Source organism: Arachis hypogaea, chromosome 6, assembly GCF_003086295.3.
Source record: "Arachis hypogaea cultivar Tifrunner chromosome 6, arahy.Tifrunner.gnm2.J5K5, whole genome shotgun sequence".
NCBI classification, from domain to species: domain Eukaryota; kingdom Viridiplantae; phylum Streptophyta; class Magnoliopsida; order Fabales; family Fabaceae; genus Arachis; species Arachis hypogaea.
In genome coordinates this window covers 12,156,889-12,176,776 of record NC_092041.1, presented here as the reverse complement: position 1 = coordinate 12,176,776, position 19,888 = coordinate 12,156,889, and the positions used below count along the sequence as shown (strand labels likewise).

General features: G+C 31.7%; 1 protein-coding gene across 1 annotated transcript; it reads right to left on the bottom strand.

The window, feature by feature from the left end:
• Positions 1 to 895: 895 nt before the first annotated feature.
• On the bottom strand, positions 896 to 6,823 carry LOC112696058 (1-acyl-sn-glycerol-3-phosphate acyltransferase 2). The gene is made up of 11 exons (XM_025748643.3): positions 6,499 to 6,823; positions 5,310 to 5,432; positions 4,585 to 4,624; positions 4,378 to 4,451; positions 4,062 to 4,121; positions 3,623 to 3,700; positions 3,256 to 3,414; positions 2,594 to 2,719; positions 1,725 to 1,817; positions 1,523 to 1,609; positions 896 to 1,399 (listed from the first exon to the last, which is right to left on the bottom strand). The coding sequence occupies exons 1-11, from the start codon at positions 6,577 to 6,579 to the stop codon at positions 1,157 to 1,159; spliced, it is 1,164 nt and encodes a 387-aa protein (XP_025604428.1). The 5' UTR covers positions 6,580 to 6,823; the 3' UTR covers positions 896 to 1,156.
• Positions 6,824 to 19,888: the final 13,065 nt, after the last annotated feature.

The window sequence follows — 19,888 nt, the reverse complement described above, 5'->3', positions numbered from 1 at the left end:
CCAAATAGTCCAAACATAATGTCCTTTTCATTCAGCAGCTTTCACAGACCACAAACTGTTAAAACCCATTTTTTGAGATCATAATTTAGATGTTGTCACTTTGTGTTGTGTTCTTTAAATACCATGACAGTTCTACCAGCAGCATAAAGTCGTGTATTAAAATTGAATTCATTTTCCTATACTGATTTCTTTCTTTTTCTTTTTCTTTTTATTTATTTATTTATTTTATTTCTTTTTTGGGTCTGGTTTCCTATGCTGATTTGAAGGTTAAGCTATACCTAAAACATGTGTTGGAAAGGGACTAATCCACACAACAGTGGGCCTATGCTCATATCTTTTTCTGGGCCTTAAAATCTAACTTTTATAATGAATGACCTTCAAAGCAAGAATTTAGCTTGACCAAAGAATGAAAAGAAAGAAAGAAAGTAGCAACTAGCAAAGGTAGTAGAAGATATTAATCAATGCATAAAGAAACAACTTTTTTCAATTATATTTTATATATAATATGTCTCAATTTCGGTTTTACTTGCTCTCTGTTCAACAATATTTCAGCTCTGTCCTCCAAGATAAATTAATACCCGAAATTTGTTGATGATTATTGATTAGGATGGTATATCCTGTCAAATGTTTTACTAATTAATCTCTGATAGATATTGGTTGTAATAATTAAGAACACGCACTAGGAGGATCAAAGAGCTTTAACTTTGACTAAACTCTAAACCAGGTTAATAAGTCCCTAGTAATAGGTTAGGATACCAGTAGTGCCAACCAAAACTAAGATTAAATAAACCTGATTATTTGGATTAGTAATGCACTTCAGTATATGGAAACTAGATAAACTCCAAGCCTCACTCGTATGTATTTTTAAAAAATGAGTGATTAGTGTCTAATAATATTGTAGGAATGGTGGTCTAAAATAATAGGATAGAGAGAACCTACAGAGGTCATGATATATGGTCAATACAAAGTTTATCCTAATAAACAATAAATCAATATGCATACACCATAGTACATAGAAGAATTGAACACATAATATGGGGTAGATATCAAAAGCAAAACCAATGAGCATTACGCGAGTCCCTCCCAAGACACAAACAGATGCAGGTTAAGCACACCAAAAGAGAGAGACGAATTCCCTATGTATGTTCACCAAAATCTACTGTTGTTTGACATTCTTATCCTCCACTTGTTCCCCTGTGCTCTTTGGCTTTGCAGGGAGGACCTTGGCTGGCGTTGAACGCTCCGACTGTGAGAACATAATCAAGATTTGCATGAGGCCAGTAACGACTGCCAAACTAGCAGTTGAAATTGCAATACCCTTCCAGGATGATAGTAGCGAAGTCCATCGGAGAAACTTGACGGCTCCCGTAACAATCAGACCAGACCAAGATATGGTTACCTGTTCCCAACATAAGGTTAGAAGGTTCTTTAGATAAATATCTAAGAGGAAAGAGAACACGAGAAAAGGATAACCGATAAATATGGACGTTGAAGGGTTAGAAATATGGATGGAGTAACCTACCAGAAGAGATTTTTTTGGCCGACCAGTATCCTGCAGCTCTTTATCACTAAAAGTATCTTCAGCTATATGTTTGTCTAATAATGCATCCTGGTGTGCCCCGTGGTTAACATTGAAAGAATGATTTAGATATATTATCAACCGAGGATGTTGAAATCAAGCAGGTAAAAGGAGGGGGAAAAAAGGAAATCTAATCAGCACCCACCTTGGCAACAAATACATCTCGACACCATTGAGCAACAGCTTCATCTGTTTCTGGCAATTCATTCATCAAATGGCGCTTGATGTGAACTTGCACCTACAGTATTAAAAATTAAAGAAATTTTATTATACAAGGAATTTTTTTCTTTTTGTGATCAGTAAAAGTTGAGGAGGGAAGCTTAAGCCCTCAGGAACTGGAGTAATAAACAGTGTAGACCCTCCATAACGAGACATTAACAAAGAAATGCAGCAGGACTTTGGCAGATAAGGTAGCCTCTTAATAATGTACAACAAAGCAAAAGCTAAACACAAGCATGATCCAATCCTGTCAACATCTACAAAATCACTCCCCTCAATATTCCAGACTCCAATCAGCAGACATGTAAATCATTCAGCCAACTGAGTATCTAGATAGAAAACTATGGATCTTTGATAAAGGAAATTAGGGATATAGCCTTAAATTCCATGTAAGCGCATCTCCAGAAATAGCAGGAAATTTCAAAAGTTCAACTCTATCCACAATGGAAGAAAACTAGGCCATATGCAATAGACTCTGTATATTAAATTATTAACAAGCTTTTTTCATGGCTTCCGTTAACCCAAAGCAGTTAGAGTAATACCTTAGTAATATACAGAATGTTACAATTAGAAAAAGTAACTAGCACACACAGATCGTTTATAACATGGCTTTTGGTGTCCATATATAATTCCTAATTTTTAGTAATATAAGTTCATTTCTGCAGTTGCATTTTCTGCCCATGATTGCTAGTCAGAGACTAACATTACAAGATAGGCACAAGGAAAGCAAAACAGTTCAGCTATTAGGCATCTTCAAGTGTAATTGTTTCGAAATTGTAATTTTAATTGTCTTACCACTGAGGGTTGCCCTTTTAAGAGTCTAAGCATTGTAGGGGTGGGTGAACACTTGGGGATAGCCACTGTTACGTCATAAATGGCAGGAACAAATGAGCGCATGTGACTTACTGCTGAAACAAATCCCTGAAAGCAATAAATTACAAGTAAGAGCAACCAACAAAAAAGAGTAGGACCAAAATCAGCCATGTTATCATCAATCAAACTACTATTCCCTGGAAAACAATAATAACAATTAAATTGCCCTTGCTTGGGTTTTCTCTCAAGTCCATCAAGTGTGAACCCTATTGCAAAGCACCCACATAGCTTCCCAAGAAAACCTAACCTTTGACCTAATAAAACCCCAAAGTATTGTCTAGTCTCTCAATTTGGTTTAGTCATAGTACAGAATAGAGAAAGGGCAGAGCAACCATTTATAATTACTCTTGGAAGCTAAAGTGATCCCAAAAATATTACAAGTAACAAATAACAAATCTTTTCTCATAAACTGTCAGCAACCTAATTATAAGCTAAAATTATAATAAAATAATTTCATTGTCAATCCTGCAAGATTTGCATATGCTAAACTTGATCACATTAAATTTCGTTCAGCATAGCTCCAATATCTGGAAGGAAAAAGCAAAGGATGAAGACAAATGTTAAAGATAAGATCTATATCTCACCTTAGTTCTAGGAATCAAAACATTTCTAGGAATAGGCAATCCAGCAGAGGCTGCATATTCTTGAGCAGCTAATAGTTTAGCTTGTGTGAAGCGTGTTCCTTCTACAAAGAGAGCCAACCAAAACGGAAGAGGAAAATCGCTCAGTCGCTGGATGCCTGACTGCATTTATGATAAATGAAACATTCAAATGAAATTCCCAAATATAATCAACAAGCTTTTGCATCTTGAGAGAAAAAGGTAGAGAGGGGAGTTATAGTCTTTTTACATATGCATAGGTAAGAAGAAATCATTGATATAACAAACAAGCACAAAAATCTATTATGAGTACAGCATATAAATGAATTGTATGTATTATAGTAAATCATACCTTTAATGTGCTTTCATCCTTGGCCCAGCTTCTCTCTAGGAAAAGATACTCAGAAAACCACATTGACCAACCAATGACCTGCATGAGTAGAGCTTAGCAGATAGCCCAACATTGACAGTAATACTTGTGATATCAAAAGCAAAATACAACCTTCTAAGTTTATATTCATGACAAGCACAAGCGGAAAAGTATTCCTAGGCCATAAAATACTTGAATACTAGATATATTTGTTTCATCAAAGAACGTAAACTGCACCCACTAGGTCATTAGGTTTAAAGAACATAAAGGGAAAATCATTGCATGACAGTATATTGAAAAGCTAAGAATTAAAATCCCCTAGAGTGCAAGGTGCACTTTAAGACCATTTCTTCATAATAACTTAATACAAACAATCATGCAATCATTTACTTTAAAAAGTTCATGTCATGATGAAGCATACCGGCAGAAACTTTGAAGATTTCTTCATCACAGCTAAAGTACTGCCAAGGCAACCTGAGCGCTGTTCAATAACAATAAATAACCAATCAGCAATCGAAGCACCCAAAATTGCCAACAACAAAAATTGATCAAATACCATGTCTTATCGTAGCACACACATAAGAGTATACATATCCTTCTATCCCACACCCATGGTACTATAATTTCAAATAATTCACACTTCTAAAATGAAATAAGCTATTTTTTTTAACACACTGCGTTTGTTTTAACTTGCTTGTGCTGAAGATGTGGAAAGGTCATACAAATAAGACAATCACCTGAGCTAAAACCCATCCAACAAGCCAATCAATATCGCTTCTGTGATTGCATATGACAAGGGCATGCTCTTTACCTGGAAATTTCAAAATAAGAATCATATTATTGATACACAAATTTCACAATAAACTTCCCCAACCCCTTTCTGGTATGCAAGCATACATCCGTGATACAAAAAGGCCAAATACACAGGGTAACAAAATACTTGCCCATCAATTGGAACGTTTCATGATCTGTGAATACTTCAACCTGAAGGGAAAATGTTACAGAAGAAAGCTTTAATCATTCTGAATGCAACAGAATAAACTTAACCAAAAGAAATGTGGCTTTCAAATTACCGGTTTTCTTCCATTTATAATGTTTCTTGAAACTATCGAACAACCTAAGATATATTAGTTTTGACATTTGATTCAATTTTAGTATTAGAACCAATGGAAGCATGTTTATTTCCCAATGAAACAACCTTGGCTGGAACATCTGTGCCTAATTACACAATATGGCTGAAATCTTTCCCTACAAAGCATATTTGTGCACAACATGAATTAACTCATGAAAAATGAAAAAAATGCACCTCCTAAGGAGACGGTAGAGATGATCAGGCCAAAAGGTTAATGTTACATATACAAAGAAATTCATTTTAAACATAATATAGAGACCCAAGCCAATATCTACTTCTACTGTGTATAATGGGGATTGAACTCAAAGCTTCCTAATTATAATACAAGATATTTAACATCTTGACTAATTTCACATTTGTTAATATTATACATATTTAATAAACAAAAGGGTGAATTAGACCCTATTAATACAATAGTCTTTTAGAATGTTGCAAGGAAAGTGCAAAACAATGCTTTGTTCTGGTAAACAATCAACTAAATTAGTAGACAGTTACTGTGCATAGAAAAATATTGCAGAGGACATGGTACTGGTTTACCTTAACACCAGCCCACCAATCAATAAGCCATACAAGTTCCAGCCACAACAATTCTGCAACTACACGGTTGATCCGCCTGTGCAGATTCTTTGACAGAGGCCGTACAAGAACATAAGATACTGCCTGAGACAAGATATCAAGAAGGGAAAAATTAATTGAATTGATTCAAGATCCTTTCTGTTTTGGCTTCATATTATTGTTTTACTGAAAGAAAAGATGGATATATAAAACTTAATGACTATGCTACGTGTGCACTAAAATCAACCACCAATATAAAATACATGTTGGAATACAAATACACATTGAAAATAAATTAAACCACACATGTATTTATACACAAATATATTGGTGGCTGATTTTAGTGGCTAATTTTGGTGTACGAATAGCATTTTTGAAAACCTAATTTTGTGCAGTAAATATTCCTCAGTATAAACAAATTATTCCAGTATACCACTCCTGCTTTCAAACAGAGTTAATACAACAAAGGATCAACCAGCTTCCACATGCTGAAAGCATATGCGCCAAATTCATTCATGTCCAAAATAAACTTTTCAAGTTTACATTCCTTCCTTTCTATTATGCCTCATGAGAAAATTAATTAGTTAGAAAAACTGATTAGAAGTTAATAAGATAATATAGGCAGTTAGTTAGAAGTCTGGTTTCATTTTTCCCTGCTCCCTTTGCACTCAAACCGGCTGATATATATGTACCATTAGTGAGTTGAAATTAATTAATGAAGATTGATTCCCATTTTCTCACAGAACCTCTCCTTCACAATATGGTATCAGATGAAATTTTCTTGCGCGCTCTCGCTCTCATCTTTTCTTTCTGAATGAACTTCCCACAGAAAATTCAACTTTCCAGGAAACTCTATCATTGGTCAATCATAACAGCAGCAACTCTATCATTGTTTCCCTTTTCATCTAAAGACAATGTTTGTCTATGGCACTTGAACTAAAATAGAAATGGTAACAAATCAGTAGTAGCAATGTGCCTAGACTATGAATCCATGATACAAAGCTTAAACCCTAAACTCCCCTAGTTTAAACTATAGCACTACTAGTCTTATCATATTAATAGAAAAAAAGAACGAGATTTGCATGGAGATGCAGCAAATGATTACGACGTGAACTCCATTAACTAAGAAATCAAAGAGTAAGTAGGAAGTAAGAAGACGAAGAAGAAAAACCTGAATGAGATTAACAGCGAGGCCTGAAGTGAAGAAGAGGAGGCCAAATGGCACAACCACAGCAGCAGCTGCAATACCCATTCAAGCCACACCTGAACCCAACTTACTTTTTCGATTCGATGTGAGTAAGAACTAAGAACGACTTAATTAACAGTAATTGGAATCTTAGTTTAATCCAATCGAAGAATCTGTTGGCGACTGTTTTGGAAATTGGAAAGAATGACAAGTTGGAATTCGAATGGAAATTGGGAAGGAAATGAGTGTTGCGTGGTAGGGTTGGGTCTCTGTTTTCGCCATATATTACAACAACTTATTCTTTTTTTTTTTAACAATTTTGGTAACCAATTAATCACTACAAATAACAATTTATTTTTAATAAATAAATTTTATTAATTTATCCTCATAAATTTTGGTATATATATATAATGCGAATTGTATTGATTTATATATATATCGGTGAAAATTCAGATGCAATTAACTTCATTTGAAGTTAAAAATTAAAAATTATTGAATAAAAATTTAGTCAAATCAGTAAAATTATCAACTTCACGTGCCATGAATCTTATATGCAAATCTTTATAAATATTAGTATAAACTATTATGGGTGAAGTGCTACTCTAAAATAATGAATTTTTAATGGATAATATCATAAATTTTAGTTTTGGTTCAGTAAAGGATTTTGTAGGTTATCTAATTAGATTTATAAGTTTAGGTGATGTGTTAGATAATAGATTTAAAAATTAATTAATTTTACTAATATAATAATGTATAATTAATCTCTGTACAAAACTTAAATTTGAATAACATTATTTGTATATAAATATAAAAATATAATTTTTAATTTATATTAGATTTTCTTAATTAATAAAATAAAAGTGTATAAATAGAAAAATTTCTAATTTAATGCATGTTCATGATGTTCTTATCTTTTACTGCATTATTATATTACATGTTAAATTTGCATTATACTCTAAAATAGTACAGATTTAGCAAAGAATTGTTTATAGCACACTCATTAACCTTATTAATAATAAATAAATTATTTTATAATAAAAAGTGAATAAAACATTATCAAGGAATTGAATTTTCCGATTTTTAAATTTTTAACAAACAATTTTATATTAAATGTCTTATTAAGTATTTTAAAAGTACTAATTAACAATTTAACACGACCTATACAATAATAATAAGAATAATAATGTGTTCTTAGTACTATAGGATCGCTTATAAAAAAAATACAAAATAATACTCAATTATTTATTTATGTTTAATCAATTAAAATCACCGCCCAATTCAGATCTGTGCATTATTGCTCCCTTCCCATCTTATTCATTAAATTTTAACGTGTGCCTTGTAATGTCCACTCATTATCATTAACCATTCCTTCAGATACCCCTTTATCCATTCAGATGTTGATGTAAACGTCTTAGTTCCCTCAAAATTTAAGTTCCTCTTGTCTTTTCTTCCATGAAATAATGTTATGCCTCTAACTAATAAATCCATCAGACCCATCAACATAAAAAAAAAATTAGACTTTTATAATTTGTTTTAATTTATTCTCAGAATTAGACACGACTTTAATAATTGATTATTAATGATCATATAGTTTTTTTTTTTGAAAAAATTATAGTTTGGTAGGCATGTTAAAGTTCTATGTACTCATTCATTCTTACATAAAGGAGAATTAACTTAAGCTTAGGTAAAATGGTTATGAAGAAGTTAGCTTCTATTATTTAATTTGGTAGGTAAGCTAACTAGTATAATTTTCGAAGCTTTTTAAGCTTTGTTTGTAGTTGTGGGGTGACATTCGGAAACTAAGTAAGTATGTGAGTGTGTGAGTCAACCAAACATAGCAACGAAGTAAATGCCAACCTCCAACCACCATTTTCATATTCTCATTAATGGATGGAACCTCCATAGACAATTAGGCATGTTCTGATGTTCATGTTATCCCTCCATTTTCATATTTACCAGTTACCACTAGTCACTATAGTCTAGAACTTGAAAGTAGAAAACAAAACAATAGTGGTGGTCCCATATGTCTGATTTCTTAATTGGGTCAAGAGCCCACTATCCTTAACCATCCTAAATGAAAATAGGCCCAAATTATATAGGACCGAGTGCCCAACAACCTAGTAACACATAAAAACCCACGACCAAACAATGGATTTTTTATTTATATAAAGAAATTAAATATAATAATTACTGATTTCCGTAATTTATAGCGTTTTTACGAAAATGCATAACATGTCACGTGATATTCAGCCTGTTAATGTTCACATCGTCTGCCATAATGTTTAACTAAGCCGTCAGTTTGGTCAAACAAGGATAAAATGGATAAAAAGATAAAGTAAATAGTAACTTTTGACTTCTTCAATGGGTGTGTGAAGGAAATCCCTTAAATAAATGTCATTGAGCCTATTTCGTTTATAGAGTAAACGAATTGACATTAGACGTATTTCATTTACACTGTAAAAGAAATAAGAACGTTGCAGAACACGTGAACACACATCATAGGACCATCCATTTATAACCTTATCTCGTTTAATGTATAAACGAAATACGTCTAATGTCAATTCGTTTATTCTGTAAATGAAATGTGACATATTATTCATTTTCAAAAAAATGCTACAAATTATGAAAATCGATAATTATTATATTAATTTATTTATATAAATAAAAAATCCCCAAAATTGAAGTTGTCCACGAACATTATGCAATAAATAAGTGACTGATAAATCTAATATGGTTTAGTTTTTTGGTCACATTGGTGCCATGTCTTTATTACATTTTTTTATTAAAATAGACAAGATAAAAGATATAAAAAATTAGTAAAATATATCATTAAAAAAAATTAAAATAACATCTTTTATTAAAATAATTAATAGGCAGAGTAGCATAAGAACTTAAGAAGAGAACCAAGAAATTATATAGACAGAATGACATTTTGATGCGAGAAAATTTCATTAAATTTATGTTTTTAAGTTTGTTTCTTTTGTCTCTCACTTACTTAAATTTACTATTTATATCTTTGCTATTCTAAAAGTTTTTTGTCCGTCTCTATTTTCTGTTCTAACACTTAAATACACTTACTTAAATATGAACTAGAAGCCCATACTAGTGATATTACATAACAAGTAAGTATATATATATATATATATATATATATATATGGTGAATTCTACTCAATCCTTTCTATTTCAACATGTAAATTACTTTTCGTGACGTGGTATGTTTTAATTGGATGCTTAGTTTTAGTTTGAGTTAATTTAACTCAATAAGAGTTAATATGTTAACTAAAGTAGGATAATTTTGTAATTAAATATTTTTATAAGAGGGATAAATATATAATTTCTATAAACATTAAAAAGTAAAGTTATATTTTTATCAATCATCTCCATTCACAACGAAGGTATGTCCTATAATTATCTGTATTCATATGCTTTAGTTTAATGAGTAAGCTAGCAAATTATTATTTATTTATTTTCTCAACAGGTTGCACCTTATGAAGTTTTTCGAATTGAAAAACATGAAGGTTCATCTGTTATCTCCATTCCTCATGAAACTAATGTTGACAAGTTACCTCAAGAGATGATTGAACACAGAAGTCTATCCTCTGGCATCATTGTGTGGGAGGATGATTTGGGAGAAAAATGAAAGACTGAATTTTTAATATTTTAGTAAATTATATAATCACCCACTTTGGGCTATAATTTAATTACCAATAGTTTAACTATAGTTAACATAGCAACCAATTAAAAGATGACATGTCACAGAGGGTAAATTACATGTTATTATAAAAAGGGTAGGCTAGAATTTACCTATATATATATATATATATATATATATATATGCATTTTTTGGTGGCTTGCGTAGATGTGATTAGCGATGGCCATAAGTTAATTGTCGAGTAGTGTAATAACATTTGGCATAGCTGATTATGCGTCAAAGTCAGCATAATGTTAAGGAAGATTACGTTAAAAAAGTAAGTACAGTAATCTTTTAACTTTAATTCTAATAATGGTAAAAATAAAATTTTAGTGCCGAAAAATAACTTCTTTGGATGTGGAGTTTTAATTAGACAAAAATTAAAAAGAAGTTACATGGAGTGGCCATTTAAAAAAAAAATAATATCTAATTCTATTTTTGACAATTTTTTCGAAGGATAACGAAATTTAAAAAAAAATTATTTTTTGGCTTTTGGTATTTTTTCTGTGAGACAAGTTATAGCCCCTACGTCAATAATTTATTTTTGAGGTTAACAGAACGTGAATACATGATACATTAAGATGATGATGTGTCCGTTAAGTGTCAGCCTGAATTGGCATGTTAATGAGTCACTCAACCCGCCCCTGACAATTTTTAAAAATATAACTTCGTATTTTATTTACGCAGAACCCTAACAATGCTTCTTCATCCTTCCTCCTTATGTAGAACCTTAATTGTACTACTACCATGAGCCATAGAGATCATTCTTCAGAAACTATAAGTCACAATCTGCGTGGTTATAATGTTAGCGAAGAGAGTAGGAGCTGCACGTTTTCTTTTGGAACTGTTGGACAGTCAAGAAAGAAGAAATTTGTCTCTAAAATGTCACTGTGGCACCTATGCGATTCTCTTTCAATCTTGCAAAAAATTTAATCCAAATAGGTTCTTCTTGGGATGTCCTAATTACAATATAAGTATTGATTTATAATTTTTGCATGAAGTTAATTATTTTGTATATTTTTTAAATTTAAAAATTTTATATAATTTTTATATTTTTACAATTGAAATTTTTAATTTTTCAGGCACCCATCCCATATTGCAAGTATTTCAAGTGACTAGATGTATTAGTTCAAGAAAATATTGATGAGAATATTACTTCTATGAATGCTATTTTAATAAAAAGAAGATTGAAAGGAGGTAGAATATAGAATGAAGGAGTTAGAGATGGAATTGAATTTGAAAAATCAAAACAAAATTGGATTTCAACACCCTAAACCCTAAATTCTAAACGGGCTTTACACCCTTAGTGTGAATTGACCCACTTTTATCTTGTCTAGAATTAGGTTGGGCTTTAGAACCACTAAGCCCAGTATGTTTTTCACCTATATTGCCCCCTGAACCAACTCCAACATTACCCCTTCCACTATGATTAAAGTTGGGCCTAGTATGTTTCTTTCTCTTCTCAGCATACTTCCTTGAATTGGCCTTCTTCTTGTCCGTGTTCACATTTTCAACAGCCTTCCCGTCAGCATTACCTTTCCCATTACCATAATCATCTTTTCCATCATCAGCAGCCTTCTTTTTAGTAGATGTCCTCAGCTTCATTCTGTCTTCGTCACCATCAGTGTCACTACTCTCATCATATGCATCTGAAGGAGGATTGTATGCCTCATCTTTGGAACTTCCGTCATCTTCATCAGATGAGGATGATGAAGAAGAATCATTAACTTGACCAGCAACCTGACCTAAATCCTCGTTAACATAGCAAGACTCACCAACAGGGTGTTCAAAGTATAAATTAATATTCAGACAGTCATTCACCAATAAACTGTTTCTCAAATCATTTATCTCAGAATCTCCCTTAATCACATGAAGTCCAAAATCTAAATTTCGAGTTGTGGGTTCTAACTAGTACATTGCAGCATAATCAACATAGCCTGAACTCTTTAGTAGTTCTTCCAGATAAAAAAAGTTCACTAAATCTAAGTCCATTGAAGAAAATTTATATACCTTTTCGTCCAAATACTGCAACACCTCATTACTATCATTCCCAAATCTCCCACCATGGTTAAACACATGTACTACAAAATTAGACATCTGCAACACCAACAAAAGACAAATTCAGCAGCTATAACAATAGTTAATAGATAGATATATTTAAAAGTAATGTAGATTATTTAATAATTTTAATGATTGATAGTCATCTCTAACTAAATAGGTCAATGTAAATTACATATCAAATGATCTAAAATTCAAATAAATTAGTTCATACCAAATGATTTCAAGGTATATTTGCTTAAATTCTTGCAAAAATTTAAATAAAATTATGCAATAAGTTAGTAAAAATCTATAACCAATGAAACATTTTTGTGTGTACATACACTACTAGAAAATGGCTTAATAAAGACAGATTTACAGACAGATTTGGTCTATATTACATACGGATTTTTGGTTACCGACGGAATTACCGACGGATTTTGTCCCTTTGTAAAAGCCTCGTCGGAAATTATTTACCGACGGATTTTTACCAGTTACCGACAGATTTTTCCCTATAAATTCTCCATCCAGAACTTTTCGACGGATTTTCAGACGGATTTTCTGTCTGTAATTACAGACAGATTTTTCGATAGATTTTCCTTCGGTAATTACAGACGAATTTTTTGACGGATTTTTCGTCGGTAATCACAGACAGATTTTTCGACAGATTTTTCGTCTGTAATTTTTTTAGTTTACAGACAAAAAATCCGTCTGTAAATCTGCCGGTAAGATGAAATGGAATTTTTTTTAGATTTTTTCATTGTAAAATAAATATGTTTTATATAAAATAATATAAATTTAATAATTACAATTTTTTATCTACTTAGTATTCAAATATTTATAATATTACAAAAAATAAACAAATTCATCATATTATAAAGCTAAAAGAAAAGTATTATAAACAAGCAAGTCAATATAATTCAAGACATAAACAAAGTGTATTATCAACTATAATCCTCAATATATTGTTTAACCATACTAAATTTATCAACTATAGTCCTCAGTATCATCTTCATCCCCATCATCATCATAGTTTTCATCCGAAGAGATTGAAGGTGGCGGTGGCGGTGGAGCAGTAGTGGAACTACTTGACGCTCTAACCTTCTTGTAATAGCTAACATAAGCCTCATTCCATCTCTTCTGTTTCAGCTTTTCCTTCTTGGCCTTTCCAATTGCCCGTTCTAACTTTTCTAACTTCTTTTGAGTTTTTTCCAAAGGAGCCAAACATGTATCTAACAACTTACTAATACGTTCATCTGTCTGTTGAGTAACACGTTGAAAAAGCTCTTCATTGAGATTATGAATCTGTTCTCGCAAATTAGGAACAGAATTTTGATTTGTAGATGCTCTTCTAGATACAGAGTTGGCAGAAGTGGTTCTAGACTTAATAAATCTAGAAAAGAATGCTCCTTTTCCATAAACTCGATTCTTCTTTTGCCCACCACACACTTCCTCCCAAATCAAATCTTCATCAATTGGTGGTAGCTCCATTCCTTGTGCTTGAGCCTTGACATGTTGGGCCTGAACTTCTGCTAACTTTTTTATAAACTTCTCCTGTTGCACAATGATTACAAAATACTAACAAATTTTCATCCTTTCCCAATAATTCAAATAGAATAAGCTCTAAAATATTCATGATTCTCATTACAAAATACAAAATAATATTCTCACAAGAAGCAACAGGAACAATTGGCGAAAGGAACAATGAACTAAAGTAGAAGAATAAATGACATAAATCAAGACATCAAACAGAGAATATCCCAATTAAGTGGCATGCATTATTAACAGCATTTGTTTGCCACACAAAAAAAAGGTTTTTAATAGCATTTGTTTGCCACACAAAAACTCAATTCATTAACATATCAAATACTCATTGATTAGAATCTCTATACATATATATAATAATCTATAATTAGGTGAGTCAATTCAATATTCTTATATTCATGCATAGTTCCACATTCTTCAATTTCTAATATACTATTTTGTTCAAAATAAACAATTATTTGAAAAAAATGAATTAGTATAATTATTAATCAAAGTCAAGCCAAAATGGCATCAATGACACAAGATTTTGCTTCGCTGAACCAATAAAATAAAGGTCATGAATTACTCCAACATCTCACTGAAAATGCAGCAAAAGGAACAGTAAATCCATCTTTTTCAGATATGTAAATTAAAACACATGTTGCTTTAATTCTTTATTTATCTATGAAAAAAGCTAATGATATCATTTAGTTTGGAATTTTCCAATGAAAGAAAGCACTTCGGTTATGCACATTTTTTGGTAGATAGTGCTACTTCTATTAAGTATAAATAAGCAGTTAGCTGAGGCTAAAAACATGTTACAGTAGTGCAGAATTTAAAATATTCTGAGGGAAACAAATAAATGAATTCAATCTCTCACTAATAACTTCAGCTTCCACCAAATTTATTTTAATGTAGCAAACTAAATATTAAGCTTGTGAATAATCTATCAGGATTTGCTTTTTACAAAAATACCTCTTTGATTGTGGCTTTCACAGGGACACCAAGAACGACAGTCTCATTCAACCGTCTATCTTTAAGGATCTAAAAACACAGCACAAGTGAGTAGTCTAAGTTAAATTGTAAATAGACATAATACCAAACTCAGGAGATCATATAATACAAGCATTTTTAGTAGAATTCTGACATAACAGTTAATCATTTAATTAAACAATCTAGCAATAAATTAATTAAGTACTATAGCAGCAGTAAAGCAGAAGTAAAATATAATATCATTACAGAAAATTATAATTAAAAATATCTCAGATTATTATTGAAATTAAAATAAAATTAAAGCAATTACCCACGCACCACGTTTATTAGTAAACCAAATGCACTTTTCGAACACTATTGTACTTTAGTTTGTACATCGGGTTCACGGGTTGGTAGTTCACGGGACCGAGCTATTTTCAAATTGGACTTGGCACACTCAATTTGTCTCTAACCTAAAATGAAAAGAAATAAAATTGAATAATTATTTTTATTTATTTTAAAAATAATTTTTTTAATTCGTTTTAGAAAATTTTCTTTTAAATTATGCCAATAAATTCTATGTTTTGTTTTCCTTGACAGCGTGAGAATGAGACTGGTGACTTCATTAAGTCAATTCAATGTTTGATGAACGAAAATGAAGTTTCTGAAACAGATGCACGTGAGTGCATAAAATTCATGGCACTATGCATGTACCAACATGGAGATGGCCATAGCATTCAATATTCTCAAATCAAGAATCGCATATTATCATTACTTATTCAACCCATTCAGGATAATATATATGTATGAAGGACATGCTGCATAATGGAAAAAAATGGAAAAAAATTCAACCCATTCAGCTAATTAAAGCAAGCATAATTAGCAATATGCTGCATTCATTTGAAAAAAATGAAAAAAAATTCCTTTAAATAAATTAAATTTTAAAAATAAATAAAATTTGAGGTGCATCCTACCCTGTATATTTTCAGAGAATGATAAAAATCAAATACTCCAGTACCTGGTGATCCAATCCAATGTCCCAACAAAGACCTTTTTGTTATCAACAGTTACTGCTGCACCAGAACCAGGTTCTTCAAGGAATGTTCCATCTGTAACCTGCAAATTTGTAGTACGCTAACAGGTGTGTCCTCATGAAACTAATTTTTATGACAATATATTTAACATGAATTATAGATTTCAGCCATTCACAAATTACCACCAAAAGGTTCTATTTTACAAAAATACATTAGTCAGTAAGTCTTACAGCCAATAAACATTGTCTATTAATAAGTCAATCTCATATAGATGGCATATACTAACAGTAAAAGGGGGCACAAAATAAAGTTAAGTACCCAGTCGTTTCTCCTCTACAAGAGAATAGCAACTCAATAGCAATTAGCCAACTGTTATTAGAGGCAGATTAGCTCATGGAAAGCCAAAAATCCACCAGTATTATAAACTATGATATCATTCCCTTTCTGACACATACACACTTAGACGCATAGATAAACCAGGTAATATAGTAAAGAGTAGGGTTGGCAAATATAACAATGTTATTATCTTTTTATTTTAATTTTCAAATAATTTTGTTTATTTATTTCCATTATTTAAGTAAAATACATTTTATTAATATGATAAACTAATCAATAATTTAAATAAATAAATAAGTAAAGTTCGTCACAGAATAAAGCAATGAGAACACTTGATGTCAGGATGGGGAAGTTGAATAGAGAAAGAAGAACCTTAGCGTTAGTACAATTAACTTTTTGAGCAGCATCCACATTTATTATAGCTTTCCCAACTGGATGTACTGAGAAGCTTCCGTACCTTGGATTCAGCTCCAACCCAGCTCAGAAAAACTCCAGGTTCTGTTTGTTCAAGGGACCTTCACAGAAAACCACTGTGTAGTTAGGAGAGCAAGTATGTTTTCTTATGAGAAAGCACATAACAAGATAGAAGAATGTTTCGGAGGCTTTTCAACAAACAACTTACATGCATCATTCGAAATGCTTTGATTAAATAAAAAATTCATCACAGCAACCAAATAAATCACAAAATCAAAAGCAAACCCTAGCTTAATCCCAAATCGAAAATGAAATCAAGCAGCAATTAAACTAACTGGAAGAAAATATAGTCACCATCGATGTTGGGTTTGAAGAAAAGAATAAGTCACTGAAGGAGGATTAAAATTTATACTCATAAAAGTAGAGTTAGGTTTATCGAGAGTGATGATTGACAACAACGAGAGTGATGGAAGTCCCAAAGGTGTTGATGATGGAAGAATGCGGTGGATGACTGTGGTTATGGAACAGCGGTGATGGAAGAATGTGGCACTGAGGAGCAAGATTTGGAGTGTGAATGGAGTCTGAAGCTGCTTGTGAAACTCGTTTGGAGTGTAATTGTGGAGCTCGAGGGTATAGAAGCAACATTTAGGTTTAAGTCAATATTACCGACGGAAATTTTTAAATTACAGATGAATTTTTTCGTCTGTAATAATTTAACAAAACGCACCTTTTTGTCCATTTAATTACAGACGGAAAATCTGTCTATAACCATTTCCCACGAAAAAAATTAATTTTTTCGACAGAATTATCGACGAATTTTTTTTCCGTCTGTAATTTATGCTAATTCATTTTTTTTTATTTTCTGACAAAAAATTCCTCTAAAATTTCGTCTGTATTTCCGTGGGATAAAATCCGTTGAAAATATCCATCTGTAATAACTAGTTTTCTAGTAGTGATATGTATGGTGGAATAAAAATGATATTGCACTGCAAGTAAGATTCGGAACAAACACAATAAACTTATGAATAATAAGAAATAAGCAAACTTATGGATAAAATGCAATATTGCATTGCAGTAAAATAAAATGTAAACTTATAAATAATAAGAAATGGAAGCATCAACCTCAATAAAAAAAACATAAGTTTTTCGATCAAAATATACAAAGCATATATATATATATAAATTGACAAGCCACCAAATAGTAAATTCAGCTTATCATGCAAAATTTAAACTATACTCCAAATATAGGTTTCAAAGCATATTCAATGGCAGAGAGTGTGAATAAAAGCATATTCAACTTCATACACATACAATGGTAGAGAGAGTGAGTAACGAAGCTTACCTCAACAGTCAGTTCTTCCATCACGGCGCCGTCAAAACGCTGTCAATAGCTCCGTCGGAACCAAAGTGAAGCGTCATCAACGAATTTTTGGAGGGAAAGAATTAGGGTTTTCTGTAATTCCAGAGAGTGAAAGAGGGTTTTTGTGTCATCAGGGTTGAATCTTCTCTTTTCAGTACAATTGTTAGGGACCGGGTTGGATGACCCATTAATCTTTCCATTTACGTTAGCATTTAACTGACACATCATTAACTTAACGTATCACGTATTTATGGTCAATTAGATCTAAAGAGAAATTATTAATAGAGGGGCTAACTTATCTAACGGAGTTAAAAAGACAGGAATCGGAAAGAGGTTTTTTATTTTTCTCTAAGAGCTTCGTTGTCTTTTGATGTTATCGTCAAGGACCGTTTAGAGTTTTTTATAAAAAAAAAAAAAAACAAAATATGAACACAGTTTTTTAAATCTAAGTGGAAGATCTCTACCGCTACTCAACCCTTCGACGAGGACGAGGATCCCATTAATACTCTTGTTGATAACGTGCAACTTCAACGCGGAAAACCACCACCCATATTCCTCTCGACAAAGCCTAATGAAAAATTAGTTGTCGAAAGTACAAGGCTCAACCTTTTCATACATGAGTATGAGTCACACCTGGAACCTAGTTATTCATCCACTTTTTTTAGATCTACTATTTCACTCTTTTTAGATCCATTATCTCCATTAATCGTTTTGAGAGAATTTTTATTTTCTTGAACCTTTTTTACTAATCTTTCTATTTTTGTATTTTGGAGTCACCAAATTTCTTTCAATTGATTTACTCATGTCTTGAGATGTTTAATTATTATAGTTTAATGATTGAAATATTTTACCTTCCTTCGTTAGAGTTACTGTTATTACAAAATCAAAGACTACATCCACTTTCTTTAAATATAACAATATCAATCTGGAATTGGTTTATTGAATTAGGTCACCATAGTCACCAAAATAATACAGCCACCAGAGACCCACCTATACAAAATTAAAAAAAATAATAATAAATAAAGCTTGACTCATATTTTTATAAGGTGTAACCCTCAATTAGAATGAAACCAAACTCTTTTGGAGTTACCTGAAACTGAATAGTAAGTGGGCTTGTTTATGAGGTTCAAGCATATAAGAAAGATGGTCTCCGACTTGTCCTGCGTCAGGGAGTCGCTGTTCGAGTTGTGTGTTTGAAAAGATGGGGGTGGTACCTATAAGATAATCCGATACTTAAGTCAGCAAAGGGTTAAGCAGACTTTTACTGTATTAGAACTTGAATATACATGAAAGGTGTCAGTGTATTTATAGGTGATGAGCCAATAACCGCCGTTGAAGTAGTTCTACTATTAGTGGTGGATAACTGTCCCCTTTTTCTAAGGGTTGTTGTGATCTCTCTTCTAGAGGTGGGTGAAAGATATTAGGAGAAGTTATAACTCCTTCAGAAGGAGTTATCACTTTGTAGCATTTTGTCCGACCTTTTGGGAGGTCGGTTATTCGGTAAGTATCTTGTGGGCTTTCTCTGCTTTGGACCTGACTTATGTTTTGGGCCAGGATATGAACACAAACCAAATCCAATAATTCAATATAAGGTTAACTACTAAAAATGCCACCGAATTATTCAAATGCTGATCAAAATGTATTCAAATTTTACTATCGACAAACACGCCTTCAAATAATTTAAAAACATGACAAAAATGTCCAATAATAAATATGTATTTTCAAAAAATGCCTTAGAGATTGAATTTTGATGCGATTTTTTACAAACATGATTAAAAAAATGAGATATTATTATTTTTAAAATTTGGTGAAATTTTTGCTAAATATATATTTTTTATTTTTTAAAAGTATTATTGGTTGTTAACAAAAAATTTAAAAAATATATATACTTAGCGAAAAATCACCAAATTTTAAAGATAATAATATCTTATTTTTAAAATCATACTTGAAAAAAATCACATCAAAATTCAATCTCTATTGTATTTTTTGAGAAATGTATATTTAA

Coding starts and splice junctions, on each gene's coding strand:
- LOC112696058 (XM_025748643.3), bottom strand. CDS start 6,579: ATGGGTATTGCAGCTGCTGCTGTGGTTGTGCCATTTGGCCTCCTCTTC. Junction 4,122..4,377: donor TTGGATGGGTTTTAGCTCAG/GTGATTGTCTTA, acceptor GTTATTGAACAG/CGCTCAGGTTGCCTTGGCAG. Junction 3,701..4,061: donor AATCTTCAAAGTTTCTGCCG/GTATGCTTCATC, acceptor CTACTCATGCAG/GTCATTGGTTGGTCAATGTG.